Source organism: Orycteropus afer, unplaced genomic scaffold, assembly GCF_000298275.1.
Source record: "Orycteropus afer afer isolate SDZICR_OR568_19922 unplaced genomic scaffold, OryAfe1.0 scaffold00152, whole genome shotgun sequence".
In the NCBI taxonomy this organism is placed as follows: domain Eukaryota; kingdom Metazoa; phylum Chordata; class Mammalia; order Tubulidentata; family Orycteropodidae; genus Orycteropus; species Orycteropus afer.
This window is the reverse complement of record NW_006921739.1, coordinates 4,783,335-4,800,203: the sequence shown is the minus strand read 5'-3', so window position 1 is coordinate 4,800,203 and position 16,869 is coordinate 4,783,335. Positions and strand designations below refer to the sequence as shown.

Sequence of the window (16,869 nt, the reverse complement as noted above, 5' to 3'; positions counted from 1 at the left end):
TAGGGGTCTGTGTATTTATAAAATAAAATCAAAATACACAATCCATGTATCTCAAAATTACATTCAACACTGCTTTAGAGATGCTCACATACCTAACTCTCAATAGAGAAGCCACAACATCTGCCTTAAAATCAGATAGACAGCACCAATGTGTCTAAATCATGGGCTTGCCAGTAATGTGTTTTAAAGAGATCATTACCATCAGGGTCCATTTTATAAATAGTACTGCAAAGGCCACAGAGCTGCATGACCTTAAATTACAGGATAAATCTAATTGATCACCTATTTCAATCTCTAAAATCCCTGCTCCAGGAAGGAAGCTCCACTCCAGAGGAGCTGAAATGGCAGTGCGTTTGAAACAGAGTAGCTTTTTCCCTCAGAAAGCTGTCTGAGCAGCAGTTCAGCCGGCAGCACACATCAACTTTGCACAGGGCAAATGGATGCTAAAAATTTAACAGCAACTGACATAGCAGTAATTTATGAAGAAGCAAATTTTCAAATCAAAGCAGAAGCACCTGGGCAAACTTCTTAAAGGCAAGCATAACAAAAAGTCACATTAGGTGCTTCTCAAAATCAAGGACTCTAGGACCATGTAGGTGTGTTTGAGAATGATCAATGGGAAAACCAGCTAGACGATTCTCTATGTAGAATCTGAATAGAAATTAAAATACCAGCTATGCATTTGGGAACCAGTGTTTACTTAAATTCTCTACTGCTTTTTAGAATTTTTATTTTATTAAAAAAAAGAGAACCACTGTCTACAAACTGTTTTCTAACTATGCAAATACAATGAGCAAATCATTTGCAATATCAAAATACTGTTTTTAAATCACTGATGGCACTAACAATTTTAGGAATTTCCAATAAAACATCTAATGAGAATGAGCAACAGATTTCAAATTATAGGTATTAACTGAATTTTAAGAATAGAAAATTAAAATTTTATAAAGTCTAAGTTTAAGTTTTCTGATTTTCAATACTTTCAATCCTATCGTCGGGAATTCAGGAGCACCTAATGTATTCAAAGTTGCACAAATGCATATGGATGACAGAAAAGTAATCCCCATGCAATAGTTTAAGTGTTGCTATCAGATATATTTAAGTGATACTTTACAGATCAAAGCTGGGTAAAATCAAAATATATCCTCCCCATTACATTTTCAAACAGTCACAATAATTTACCAACAGTTGCCATTTCACAGCAATTAGAAAACAGGAGTTGATACAAGTTAAACAAAAAAGTACTTTTTCCTCTTTTAGGAAATAAACATATATAGATATATAGATATATATATACATACACACACACATAACATCTTGTAAAATTCCAAGTGGTTAATTTACTTTTGTATTATAAAAAAAATATCTCCCTATGATCAAAATACTGAAAACGCGCAGAGGTTGAAAAAAGAAAACCACATTTGCCACTTTAAAAAAATACATTATTGTCTCAATGGTTCTATTTATTTTAATTGATTATAAAGTTAGTATTTTTAGGACTCTGCACTTGTCAGACTCCTAGGACTGTACTGGACCCGATGGAATTAAATCCACCCTTTCTCAGCCTCCAGGAAGGACATAACCCATCTTAAAAGATGACAGAATACATGCCCCCATACTGAACTCTTAAACTGGGAAAGAAAACACGCCCACCTGGAAGCAATCTAAGTCGTAAAAGTTTATGAATCCGTGGGAGGGACCGCATGAATTAGAAAGTTAATTCTTTGGATACGTTAGGAGCTTTTCAAAGTATATAAACTCATTTTAGGCCAGTAGAGTACAAATTCAAAAATGATTTCTCCATTAATAAGGATTTCTCTAGTGCAGGGGTTAGTGAACTAAAAAGTCCATGGGCTGTGTTTGACATGTCACCTGTTTCTGTAAATAAAGTAATATCAGAACACAGCAATGCCCAATCGTGTATGTACTGTCTGTGGTTGCTTTTGTGAAACCATGGCGGAGTTGAATAGTTGTGAGAGAGACCATGTAGCCCACAAAGCTAAAATATTTACTCTGGCCCTTTACAGAAAAAGCTTATTGACCCCTGATCTAGTGTACTAAGTGCTACCTTAGGTACCTAAAAGAGTTAATGCACCTCTAGAAGATTTTAGCTTGTACTCAAAGAACAACCTACATAGTGGGGTTCATTAACAGGTAAACATAAAAAATTCCCACACATCATACCACTGATGTGGTACTTTCCTTTGAGGCAAGGAAATAATTTGTATATGTGTTTAAAAAATACCTATAAAAGTTAATGAACGTATTGAGAAAAAGAGAGAGGAAGAGAGAAATGGAAGGTGGGGGGGCGGGGAGAGAAAAGCAAAAGAAAGCCAAATAAAAAAAATTATGCTTGGCCATGTTCTCTTAACATTCTCATGTTATTGGAGGAAAGGGGTCCTAAAATTATTATTATTATTATTATTTTTGCCAACATAGTTTGGTTTTTCTTCAAATTTTAAATTTTTTCTGTTTAGTGCTTCCCACTCCCCACACTTCCATAGTGAATAACGTTTAAGGCAAATTGCCTAAAATGTTTACATAGTTTGGTGAGGTCTTGCTGAGGAATATTTATTAAACTAAGCATATTAAAGATTATCCTTTTAGAAAATCTGTTACTCCAACAAGGGGAAGAAGGTAAAGAATGCACAGGGAAATTAAACTCTGTAAAATATACCTTAGAAGCCCTAGGTATAAAATAGCTACCATTTCTGAATGGTAATGTAAAATAAAAACAAAAAATCCTTCAAATTTGGAGAGCAAAGATTCCCCTGCCCCAGTCAGATAATGAAGTCTATTTCAAACAGAGCCCTCCTGACCTCAAGCAGCTGCTCATGAAGCTTTAAGAGTTCACAGGTGTTTCATATTCCAATAGCTGCTGAAAACAGGAAAAACACTGAGCAGATAGTTATCAAACACAAAGTTATACCAAGATTAACTTTTTTTTTTTTTTTCAGCCAGCATATAAGTGGACTTTTACCCTTTCTTGTACTAAAAAAATGAATGGAACGAAACTATAGGGTAAGGATGTTTCTATAATACCTTACATTTATGTAGCGCTTCATAGATTTCAAAGTGCTTTCACACGCCACCTCATTTAATCCTCACAACACCCCTGTGAGGTAGGTACAGCAGGTATTATTATCCTCATTTCAAGATGAGGAAATTGAGGCAAGGAAAGGTTAAGTGACTTGCCCAAGGTCACACAGCTGCTAAGTGGCAGAGCCAGAACTAGAAATCAAGTTTTCTGACTCCTTGTCCAGGACTCTTTCCACTATAACTACTGCTTCCAATTATGAATAATGTACTGTGTATCAAAATTGAAAGGTTACTTAAGTTCATTTCAGTGATGTCTAACAGTAACATTAAATGAGAAATATAAGAACAGTAGGTCTGATGGTTTTACTTGACATAATAAAACTGGTGCAAAACCACTTTTGTCTAATTACTTGTAATCTTTTGGTCCAAATACATAAAATATGCAATATATACAGCATTTTCCTTTTCTGTAAATGCAATGCTTTAAAACACATTATAAAGCACTTTAGTAAAAATAGTCTACAGGTAAAAGTACAGAAGATGTAGGAAAACCCTACCCATACTACAGCTCACTAATGGAGTCATAATATGGAGTCACCGGTATTTCAGATACAGCTATTACAAATAATCCATGGAGAAACAAATACTAAAATTATTTTTTTGAGATCAGTGTGTCTTAACTAAAACTTGAGGCAATGTCAACATTCTCTGAAGTGTCTTCCCGAGATACTGGAAAGACAGGAATGAGAAATACTGCTTCGACTCTCTTTTTACAGTGTTAGTAATGGTTGAAATTGGTTTTTAACACTAATGAGCATTTTTTAAAAAATTAAAACAACCTACATATATATGGGAAAACCCAACTACAGCAGAAACATTTCTTAGCAAACAGGATTGAACATTCCAATAAATTTCATGGACATGATTCACAAAAACAAAGCACACACTGCCAAACAGTTATTAACACTATTCAGTAGAGGTGTGTACCTCAAACCTCCAGGTGAAGGTAGAAGTAGCAAATGGATTCACTTTCACTTATGATTAGTTGAAAAATGCTTTATCAAAAAGCATAGTATCAGAAACTTTCCTGATACTGTACTTAGCCTTTTGATTATACCTGCTATATTTTTATATTTTAGGTGAAGTGTAGGTTTTTTCCCAGGTGGGAGGTTATAACTCCTACCAAAACTTAATAAGAAAAAAAAATAAACCCTGAAACTTAAACTTCTTAAAACACTGACATACCAGCCAGTATCCATTCATTTCTTTGACATCATTGTCTGTTTCCTAACTTGGGACAATACAAATTGTCTTACACATCTAAAAGCAATCCAGGTTGTAGAGCTTAGAACTAAGGTGAAGACCGGGTCAAAGATTTAGTTCAAGAATCTAATAGTCACACCTTGTATTTAGTTCGCTTTGGGATAAATCTTTTCATAGAAAAAATTTTGTGCAAGGATGTAGAGGTCTCCATCTTTTTCTCGAACAGCATGAGCTCTGATAAACTGAAATTGCTCTAGTGCAAATTCATAGAACTCGTTCTCCATTTTCCAAATGTCAGATTGCTGCAGTTTTGCAATGGTTTGTTTAGTGGGTAGTTTCTTCTCTGTAGTTTTCCTAAGATGAGATTTCTTTCCTACTTAACGAAGGGGAAAAAAAAAAACAGAAAAGGTAATTAATTCTTGGAGAACATACAAAAGTTCAATACCTTTCTTTTTGAAGAGGTGGTTTTAGTTTATATGACACAATGAAGAACAGGTAATATAACATGTCTTGCAGTCATATAATGTAATTTAGGTAAAAAAGGAGCTCTACAACTTAATTTATTCCTTTATAATGTAAATCCTTAGCCTGTTAAAGATTTCTGAGATGTCAAATAGGAAACGAAAGGATCAACACTCAGTAAAAGTGTGGGCTGTCATCTTCCACATTGTATTCTCAAGCTTTTGGTGCTCTAACACTAGTTTATTTTTAAAAATATGATAAAACACCTACTAACAAGTTTAATACTAGCATCTCATAATCTACATTCTCTATAGTTTTATATTGGAAGCTAGGACACAGAGAGGAATTCCTATTATTGAATCTTACCAAAAAGCAGCAAAAAAAAAAAAAAATCAGAATTAGATTGGACCAGCACAGTCACTTTCAGATAGTAATACTGTAATATGTAATACTGTCAAGGTTGGTTAAGCATACCTCTAGAGGTGCTAAGTATAAAAAGCAAAGATGTCACCCTGAGCACTAAGGTGCACCTGAATCAAGCCATGGTATTTTCAATCACCTCATATGCATGTGAAAGCTGGACAATAATTAAGGGGGGTGCAAGAAGTACTGATGTCTTTGAATTATGGTGTAGGTGAAGGATATTAAATATACCATGGATTGCTAGGAGAACTAACCAATCTGTCTTGAAGGAAGTACAGCCAGAAAGCTTAGAAATGAGGACAGCAAGACTTCATCTTCGTACTTTGGACAAGTTATCAGGATGGACCAGTTAGCTCCTGGAGAAGGACATCATGCTTGGTAGAGCAGAGGCTCAGTGAAAAAGAACACCCTCAATGAGACGCACTGACACACTGGCTGCAACAATGGGCTCAAATATAGCGACGACTGTGAGGATGGTGTATGAGCGGGTTGTGTTTCTTTCTGTTGCACGCAGGGTCGCTATGAGTTGGAACTGACTCAACGGCACCTGACAAGGACAACATAATACAACAGACCTACTACATGCTGCTCATTATTAGTGAGACTCAGTCTCACCATTCCAACTCTACTCTAAATGGCTTTAAGCAAGTCTAAGGGTGAAAATGCACAGTCCTGTGTTTGGCATCCCATATTACTGAATATCACACATTTATATAAGGCTAGTTCTGCAGTCTGTATCTTTCTACTATTCCTATAACATCTTCTAATTCTCACCTAGTGCATGTATGTTCACTCAACAAATACTGAAGGAACATCTTCAGTATACCACGAATATGGTAAGCTCAGACAAACAATATACCTGTCTTTCTTGAGTTATTTACCTTTTCCTGGAGAAACTTAAATTCACACATATTTTTCAAGTCATAAACAACAAGATAAAGTTAAGGAAATCTTTAAAAAAAACCCTATCATTCATATACCTGTACGATAGAGCTCTGTTGCGCCCCTGAAGAAGCGGGGGAGAGCTGCCTCCAACAACATGATAAAATCTTCAAGCTCTTCAGTAACTCCCACCAGAAAGTATTCATTAATTAGGTTATACTTGGCTTGATCCATAGCCCACCTGCTTCCCACATTCCTAAAACCAAAAAAAAAAAAAGGAATTAAAAACCTGCTTGGGAAATCTGCTACACATTTTTCAAGGCTTTGACATTGTATATAATGGAGAAAATAGATAAACACATGTACATCCCTAAGTCTTAATTAATGCCCTTTTTATTAATGTCATTTGGGGACCACAACTGTTTCTTTCCTTTGCCACCGTCTCCAGTTTTTGCTTGCTTATTTATGCAGTGCTGAGACAGACTTTACTAGAGGACTCTTACTTAGTATGAACACAGTTTATACTGAGGGCAGTGTAATGTAAAACTACTCTACACTAAACTCTGTTTATTTTCAGAGCTCTCTAATAAGGTCTATGCAATTTGTGCTTAGTGTTTATCTTAATTTGTGAGCTTTTTTGCTTTTACTGAGCTTTGGATTTTTGACGTTTCTGAAGAATATGAAATAGGTAAGAAATGGTTCTGATAAGAATTTTTTTTTTTAACATTGTGAGTCAATGGCTATTAATAGAGATTTAGTCCTAAATAAACTATATTTTGGGGTTCTTTTCAGCTAATCCCAATTCCAGCTCTGCAATTAAGTAGCAGTGTGATCTTGGGCTGGTGACAACCTCCTTTGTTTCCTCAGCTGTGGGAAAAAAAAAAAGGGAGGGGAGTGAGGGAGCAAACTAGTTTATTTCTAAGGTCCCTTCCAGCTGTATGAGTCTATGAACATACTAAAGAAGTTCAATTAAAATCTTCTCAATAATGCTGAATAAAAAATAACCCCTTATTATTCTAAGGCAGGGGCTAGCAAACTTTTTCTGTAAAGAGTCAGAGAGTATGTATTTTAGGCCTTGCAGGCCTCATGATCTTGGTATCAACTACTCTACTGTTGTTACAAAAAAACATCCATAAACAACACTAAATAAACAAATGGTTGTGGTTGTGAACCAATAAAACTTTATTTATAAAAACAAATGATAAGCTGGAGTTGATTCCTGGGTTATAACTTGCCAATCCCTGTTCTAAGGAAACACTTTAAAATTGAGAGGTAATTCATTCTATGCTTCTAATTCTTCCCATGCTATTATGATACTCTGATACCATCTACTCAGTTGTTGTGCCATTGAGTCGGCCCCAACTCATAGCCACTCCTCTTGGGTTTCTGAGGTGGTATCACTACAGAAGAAGATTGCCCAACCTTCCTTCCCAAGGAGTGTAGGGCCTCAATAACACATCTCAAATAATAAACAGAGGGCATTTCTTAAATTTCTGACTATGGTTTTAAGGAAGATGTATTTATGAGGAATCTTTCTAAACACATTTAACTACAAAACTACCTAATACTTAATTACATGTTGTGATTTTCAGTTTGGTCTTTCACCCATTTTCTTATACTGCAGGACCAGGCAATGTTTCATTCTATTATACATAAAGTCACTATAAGTCAAAAAGCTGACTCCATGGCAATTAACAGCAGAAACCCTTGACCAACACATTCACATTTCTTAAATACAGACCGTAGAGATAATAAAGCAGGTTATCAATTGAAGCTAACTTTATCTCCCTACCAGCATTCTGAGCTGTGGCCACAGAAGAATGGGATTTGAAGCCAGAGCTTCTCTGGAGCACAATCTGAGCCACCCTCAGCTACACATTCATCAAAGGTCTGGAAAAAAGAAAGCAGCACAGGTGAGCCATCAATCTAAGTCTTAGCTATCAAACATCTTAATGTGATTAGTTGTTAAATAAATGGGTGGAAGTGGGTAGAAGGAGATAGTAAATTCAAAGGATAGGCAGATTAAGACAACTCACTTGAGATACTAGGAACATTAACATGGATTTTTCTCACAACTTTCTTTCATAACAATTCTTTTACTATATGAAGGGAAATACACTAGATAATAATTTGTTTTTGAAAATAAGAGCTGGCTTATACTGAATTTATGTGTTTACATTTTCTATCCCCTTACCAAAAGAAAGAAAAAATATAGTAAGGCTACATAGAGACACTCTGTAATTATTTTTTAATATAAAGCAGGACTAAAAGTCTTTCCTCTATCTCTCATTAAAACAAACAACAAAAAACATTGTAGAAAGCAAAAATGACCTCAGATACTTATGACTTGCACGTACCCTCCTTTCCAAATGCATCTTGCTGATTAATTAGAAGGAAAATACTCAACAGCTTATGGATCTGTTGAGGTAATCAACTTCACTTTATAGAATACTTACTGCCACAGGCAGTTGAATAGTACGTATTATCTATTTGAGATGATATATCACAGAGATACCAGAGAACAAACCTGGGAGCTCTGGTTGGTGCAGTGAGACAAACACCACCCGATATTTGTACAAAGAGCTAGTATGAATGAGTAGGAAGAGCACCAGTTCCATGTCAAGGGGCCTGAGTTTCTAGAACCAGGTTTACTCTGTTTCACATCTTTAAAGCCTCCAGGTCTTATTTTTCTAATCTGTAAAATCATATCAACTCAGAAGGTCCTTCAGCTACAAATCTCTGAGAATAGGACAAAAAAAAAAAAAAAAAAAATCCTTAGATCTAGCTATGGGTGGAGCTATACTCAAATGACTCTTGATTCTGGTAATACTAAAAGGCAATAGCAATCTACAATTAAATCATTCATTTCTTTTACAGATGACCATCACCATCATTCAGTGAAAAAATTCATGACTTGGGTTTTAGTCCTGAAACTTAAGATTTATTTTAGTTTCTTTAAGTAAAAAATGAGGACATATAGAGCTGATAAGGGAAAAGATTGTGGTGGCTTCTTGGCCACAACCAGCTACACCGAAGGAGCAAGCAGTTGTACCTGTGGGTTCGGGACTATGGTCACAGGGGACACCAAGCTCAACTGGCATAACATACTACACAAAAACATTGTTCCACATCCTACTTTGGTGAGTAGCAGCTGGGTCTTAAATGCTTGCAAGCAGCCATCTAGATGCAAAGATAGGTCTCTCCCTGTCTAGAGCAAAGAAGAATGAAGAAAACCAAATGCATAGGAACAAGTAGTCCAAGGGCCTAGGAGACTATGTGATCCTCAGCTTATATGACCATGAGACCAGAAGAACTAGATGGTGCCCAACTCAGCACTCAGAGGGGAATTCATATAGGATCCCAGACAGAGTGAGGAAACAATGTGGAACAAAACTCAAAATCATATAAGAAAAAGACCAGTTTTGCTGGTCTGATAGAGCCTCATGAGACCCCTAAGACTATAGCCCCTAATTACCCTTCAGGTCTGAACTGAACTCACTCCTATGGCTTCCAGCCAAACAACAGACAGGCATATGGGGTGAACATTTACATGAGGTAGATACACTCCTTGGAGCGATCAATCATGGGAGGACAGAAGGGCAGTGTTTGCACAGGGAGACATCTCAGGGGGTCAAAAGTGCTTGGGAGGGAAGGGTGAGGAAGTAGGAAGAGAGCTGTTACATTGCAGGGAATGGCAGTCAGTGTCATGAAACAAAATGTGTCTGAACGTATACTGTATGGAAAATGAATTTGCTCTGTAAATTTTTGCCCAAATCACAATTTAAAAAAAAAAGAGGACATAATTTTTCTTTGAGGAACAGAATTGAAAATGTAGAAGCATCTACCACATAGTAGGCATGCAGTAAATGTGTCTCTCTCTCCCTCTCCTTCCCTAACAGTCAAATATAATGTTTTGTTCTCTTCTTATTCTCCAATATCCATAGAATTTGGCCCCAATGATCTTCCTCTGCTTTCTGAAAATCTCTTGGTCTTCCTGCCGCTAACACATTCTTTACTATTTCTTTGAACACTTCCCTTTTGACCACATTTAGTTGATTCTCTGGACCTTTCCACGTGTACTATCATTACCCTCTTTTAAGGCACATACACTTTGGTCCTTTCACCAAGTATGGAAACTTATCTCTGCTATCTTCTCTTTGTTCACTATCTTTCTTATCCTACTTATTGACGTGTTCTTGGATTCATTCATAATTTCTAGGGAAAGGACTTCCAAATCTATACCCCCAAATCTATTACTTCTTATTTAAATTCTAACACTTAACTGTATTTTCATCTGAATTTTCAGGTTCATCTCATATTTAGTATTTCTGACAATGGGATTATCTTGCCCCTTGTAAACAGACTAAGGAGCTCTAATGGCATAGTGGTTAAAGCATTTGGCTGCTAACCAAAAGGTTGGCAGTTCAAACCCACTAGCAGCTCTGGGGGAGAGAGATGAGGCAGCCTACTTCCGTAAAGATTTACTGCCTTGGAAACCCTATGGGGCTTGAGTACCACTCCGCCCTAGAAGGTCGCTATGAGTCGGAATCTATTTGATAGCAGTGGGTTTGGTTTGAAAACAGGCTCAATCTCAGAACATTTCTTCACTGTTCTTTTCCCTCAGTTCACATCCTTGAGGTAAAGTCTTTCCAATCCATCTTTTCCTTTTCTGAACATGTCATATCTAGAATTGTATAATACCTTCCTAATTGGACTCCCTTCCCTTCCTTCCTTTTAATTGACTCAGTATAGTTACTAGAGTAGTCTAAATAGCCACATCTAACATCCCCTAAGGAGCTCTGGTGATGCAGTGGTTAAGCATTTGGCTGCTGATTAAAAGATTGGCAGTTTGAACCCACCAACTACTCTGCAGGAAAAAAGTGAGGCAGTCTGCTTCCATAAAGATTTATAGTTTTGGAAATACTAGGGTCCTATGGGATAGTTCTATTCTGTCCTATAGGGCTGCTATGAGGTAGAATCGACTTAAAGGCAATGGGTTTGGTTTTTTTTTTTTTTTTTTTTTTTTTTTGATTTAACATCTCCTACTCAGAAACTTTCAATGGCTTCCTTAAAAAAATTCCAAATTCTCTATCCTGGCTTTCAGGAATGTTTCACAGCCTGACTTCAATAAGCAAGTCTAGCCTATTCTCTATGTGTAACTTCTATCTTTGCCAGATTAATCTGTTTTGTAGTTTCTTAAGCATGTCTTGTGAATCCTCAAACCAGCATACATTTGCTAACTTCATTTTCCTCTTCTGTAAGTGCCTTCTGTCAATCTAGTTATACAAAGAACATCCCTCCAATGACTATTCTGGCCTAAGTCACCCTTATCTTTTTTGAATTCTTGTAAATTAGATACATACTGCCTTGTAACAGTCAGCTCTCAGAGTCTGGGTACAGTATAACTATATATACATCTTCAGCTGCATAGCTTGCTTCATGTACTTTTTAAACAATGTGTTAAATTCTGCCTCCTCAACTACAGGAAGGGAACATACAGTATGCATCTGTGTCCTCTATAGCACACGGGGTAGTGCTATACAAACTGTTGGCACAATTTGGAAATAGCTACTGGAAAGCCTGACCTTTTGGGATTTACATGTACATTAAAGGTATACTTTCAATGGAGATGAAGACAGAAGCAGAACAATTTTTTTCATGAAGTTCCTTAGAGTTCTCCCAAATTATCTCAGATTATGTATACATATATTTTAAAAATAAAAATACCTCAGCTTACACTTAAGACTCAAAAAACTCCATGTCAACTGCCATTAATTTCTCAATTTTACTGGATGGTCAGGCTTAGATTTGCTGATCTAAGTCACTTCCTAAAAATCAGTTTTATCATCATTTATGCCAAGTTGTACACAGGTCATAAAAAATACAATAAAAGTAACCAAAAACCTATGTATTTCTCTCTTCCATGTCCCAATTTTCATGAAATCTTTGGCTCATTAAACTGAGTGATGATAAATTGGAAGGTTTCTGATTTCATGTCTATCCAATTTCAAACAGGCTCTAAATCACAGTACGTGGCCTCTGAAGCTCAGAAGAGGTGCTCTGCTTCTTATACCTCTACTGATTAGAATAACAGATAAAAGGAATAAATTACTAAGGTGAGGGCAGGTGAACTCTTCCACCATTTTGTGTGTGTGTGTGTATGCACACAAGCATGATTCAAAGACATTAAAAAAGATTTCATTTAAATACAGGAAACTAGGATATTAAAAAAGGATGCAGTACTGAAAGTTTCCATAGAGCTACAATGAAGTCAGCTTTAAGAATTTAAATGCCCAGTATTGGAATTAAAATTAATAAATGAGTAAGAATGTAGGGTGGCTATTTTAACCCACATTCTCTAGTTAGCCAAGTCCTAGTTCCCGTGTTCTTGAAATACTTTAGTACTTCAAGTAAAGAATATCTATAATCCTCAAGATCTATTTCTGGCCAGACCTAACCTGTTTAGGCAGACTGAGAGTGACCTCCAAAGTCCATTCTTCCCTTCTTCCACAGTAACAGAGTGTTAGCCTCTCTTGCATTTGGTGTGGTCAGATGACTAAGTCTGCCAGAGCTGAGGGCAGAAACAACGTGAGCAACTTCTGGGTCACCTGCTTAAAAGGAAATTGTCTGCCCTCCACCTCTCTTCTTTGTACAGAGTGGAAGGGAGTGGGGGCCCATGAGCTTTCTTCCAAACATTACTGCTATCTTTATTTATAGGAAACCTGAAATATTTTTCTTTTACAAACTTCAAGTTCTTACAATTCAAAGAAAAAACAAAGAATAAATGAAATAAGTAAATAAAACCTCCAGATTCTCTTCCTCTCCCATAAAACCCAGCTAGTGCACCAAAGAAAAAATAAAAAATTTTAAATGATGAGATACATACAGCTTTGCAATTAAAAACCAACCATCTATGCTTAGAAAGAATAATTCTTTGTGAACTAGGTACAAAGAATTTTATAAAGCATGAAATATCAAAATATCCTTTAGATTACTAGTTTAGATGTTTAATTCCTAAAGTTGAATATTAAAAAAAATTAAACACAAATTGATGCTTGTACAGTGATGGTAATCATAATCAATTTTATTTACATTCAACTTTCCTTTTCAACGAATGATCTTCCTTCATGTTTTATATAGAAACTGAAGCTGAAGGAGTAAGCTCCCTGGATTTCCTGCATGGATAGAAGCTTACCTTCATTTGTAGCCCCTTATTTTCCCCATCTTTGAAGTGATATTGTTATCTCTGAATATCATTCTCACCATCTTCTCATAAACTCTGTTCCATCAAATTTTTCTCTAGTTTCTTTATCTTCCCCTTCTTTCTTTCTTCAGATATAGGAATATGTCCAAGTGGCTGTCATCTTAAAGAAATCATCCCTTGATCTTTTCTGCTTGTTCCCAAGCCAAACTTTTTTCTCAAGAGTAGTCTTTCCTCTTACTCTCATTTTCCTCATGTTTCAGCTACTCCTCAACCCTTTGGATTCCACTTAAGCTCCTTTCCCTGAAGTCACGAATATCTCCCCCTTGACAAACCTAAATGGCAGCTTTCAATCCTCATTTCATTAAACTCTTTTCCCATTCACTTCAAGGACTCCTCAGGTTTGCCTCTGGGTTCTCTGATCTCAGTGTCCTTGGTACGCTCCTCTTTCTTTCCTATTCCTTAAATGATGGCATATCCCAGAGCTTCTTATTTGTATCTCTCTTTTTCTTCTTTTTCACTTAGTCCTGTTTTCGTATTCTATTTATTCTCCAGGTGTAGTTTCATTCAATCTCATGGTTTCAACTCCCACGTATAGTTGATGACTCCCAAATCTATAATTTACTTCATGCCTACTTTTTGAGGTACAAATAGAATTTCTAGTAGATACCTCCACTTACATATACATGATTCAAAGTCATGTCCAGTTTGAACCCATCATCTCTCCCCTCAACTCCATTAAACTTGGTCATCCTTCCAATTTCCCTTCTTTTGGTGAAGGAGCCACCTATGGCCAAATTAGAAAACTAGAAAGACAGGTCAAGGCTGACTTTGAGATGAACAACTACAAGGACACTAGGCACCTTTTACTAAAACAGAAAACACTGGTATAGGAAGAAGTTTGGAGTGGGATGGGACAATGATTAATTCAATTTTAGAATGTTAAATTCGACATGCATGACTGACAACCAAGTGTGAATGTACAACAATCAGATACTTGGGTCTGGAGCTTAAGAAACTGGATTGGAGATTTAAATAGAAAACTGTTATTAGTATACAGTGAATAACTGAAACCCTGAAAATGGAAACCCTAGCCTCTAGATAAAATCTAACATATATGTGAAAATAATAAGGGTATTTCCATTCTTTTTTATTTACTTTTACATTTTTCTAAGATTATCATGTAGACTGATATTGCTTATTCTTGGATAATAATTCAAAATAATTCTGTTGTTGGGTGCTATCAAGTCGACTCTGATTCATAGCAACCCTACGTACAACGGAACTAAACACTGCCCGTCCTGCACCATCCTCACAATCCTCGCTATGCCGGAGCCCACTGTTGCAGCCACTGTATCAATCCATCTTGTTGAGGGTTTTCCCCTTTTTTTCTGACCCTCCACTTTACCAAGCATGATGTCCTTTTCCACAGAATGGTCCCTTCTGACAACATGACCAAAGTAGGTGAGACAAAGTCTGGCCATTCTTGCTTCAAAAGAGCCATTCAGTGGCACTTTTTCCAGGATAGGTTTGTTTGCTCTTTTGGCAGTCCATGCATGGTATTTTCAGTATTCTTCTACAACACAAATCAAAAGTATCAATTCTTCTTTGGTTTTCCTTATTCACTGCCCAGATTTCACATGCATATGACAATACCATGGCTTGGGTTAGGCGCACCATAGTCTTCAAAGTGACATCTTTGTTCTTCAATACTTTAAAGAAGTCTTTTGCAGCAGATTTTCCCAGTACAATATGATTATCTGATTTCTTGACTGCTGCTTCCATGAGTGCTGACTGTGGATCCAAGTGAAATGAAATCTTTGACAATTTCAACCTTTTCTCCATTTACCATGATGTTTCTTACTGGTCTAGTTGTGAGGATTTTTGTTTTTTTTTATGTTGAGGTGTAAAATGTACTCAAGACTTTAGTCCTTGATCTTCATTAGTAAGTGCTTCAAAGTCATCTTCACTTTCAGCAAGCAAGGCTGTGTCATCTGTCTATTGCAGTTGTTAGTGAGTCTTCCTGCAACCCTGATGCCATGTTCCTCTTCATATAGTCCAACTTCTGAAATTATCTGCTTAGCATACAGACTGAATAAGTATGGTGAAAGGATGATAATTCAAAGTAATTCTTTTAGGATGTTTTAAAGAAAATGATGGAAAAAATTTTAAATATTTAAATTCTACATCTATCTACAGAAGAATATTATGTTAAAATTATGAAGTGTGATCAGCAAGGACACATTTTAAGAGTAGAACAGGTACCAGTGCTCAACCATTTTTGGTGACTGACATGTTCAATGATTTTTAAATTAAGAATTTTCAAAAACAAATCAGACTCAAATTGAGATAGAAATGTAAATTTTAGAAGACTCATGACAAGTCTTATGTTCTAAAAAAAGAAACAACCATTTAAAGTGAACCAGTCGGTCTCTGAGTCATGATGAGAAGCATTTGAAAATGAGATTCTCACCTGAGATGTGTACCAAGACTACCAAAGTTCTTAGCAGTACAAATAAAAAACAAGTATTCTGACAGATAAGAAGCAGCAACTAAAAGTGAAAAACTACATCTACAAATTATACTTGAGTCTAAATTACAAAATGAGAATCTAAATGGCCTGGAAAATAGTAAATATTGTAAAAACAGTAATATTCAGAAATACAGTTTTGAAACTTTGAACAATGAAAACTTATCAAACCTTTAAACATGCCAACTACAAAGACATTATATTGCTTTCCTGAGGTGCTTTTTATATAAAAAACACTTCCTATGCAAAAAATAACAAGTTCTCAAATGTCTTTGTGAGACAAAATTATACAAACTCATGTTCCACAAACAAATCACAGTCAGTGGATTGCAGATTTCTGATGACTATAGAGACGGTAATTTTTTAAGCCAACACTAGGATTACACAGCATGAAGTATGAATTTCCTCTAACCTCATTACTATCTTTTTCAAATTAATAGATATTTCTAAGTCAAATGGTCTTAATTTATGTTATGTCCTATAGCTCATTTAAATTAAAAAATACAAAGAGCAAATTAGGGTAGGGGCTGTAATCTTTGGAACTAGTGAGTAATTTTTAACACATATAAAATAGATCAATGGATTTTAATAGAGCATTGTTTAAGAAGTTCACTGATATGGTTTCAGATTCCACAATGAAACTTTTAAGAAAGTTTTAATGTATTATCGAAGAATAAGACCCACAATTATCTGAAAAGACTAGTAAAATCTTCCCTTTTATTAATACATTTATGTGAAGCTAGATTTTCTTCATACATTTTTATCAAAATAACATATTGAATGGGCTGAATGCAGAAGCAGATATGAAAATCCAGTTGTCCACATTAAGCCAGATAGTCAAAAGGTTTGGAAACAGTCAGGTGCCACAGAGCATAACATTCATTTGGGTACCATCCAACCACATATACATCTGTGGTGCCAACTTTCATAAAGCCCATTAGATTAAAGAACTGACATACCATATTTTTACAAAAATAACACATGCCTTGTATGTTTGTTTGACAAATGCTCCCTCTGCCTGTGAGGTGTTTTCATAAGTGCTGCTAGGCCATTTTTTTTTTTTTTTTTT

The 16,869-nt window shown here is 35.9% G+C and overlaps 1 protein-coding gene across 1 annotated transcript in view; it reads right to left on the bottom strand.

The window, feature by feature from the left end:
* Window positions 1-4,448: 4,448 nt before the first annotated feature.
* The window catches only part of HS2ST1 (heparan sulfate 2-O-sulfotransferase 1), a 241,505-nt gene continuing 229,084 nt past the window's right edge, over window positions 4,449-16,869 (bottom strand). Inside the window, exons 5-7 of the mRNA XM_007946180.2 lie at window positions 7,862-7,959; window positions 6,168-6,325; window positions 4,449-4,675 (exon numbers count right to left, since the gene is read on the bottom strand). Of these exons, the coding sequence (XP_007944371.1) occupies window positions 4,449-4,675; window positions 6,168-6,325; window positions 7,862-7,959 (483 nt within the window). The remainder of the gene's footprint in view (window positions 4,676-6,167; window positions 6,326-7,861; window positions 7,960-16,869) is intronic.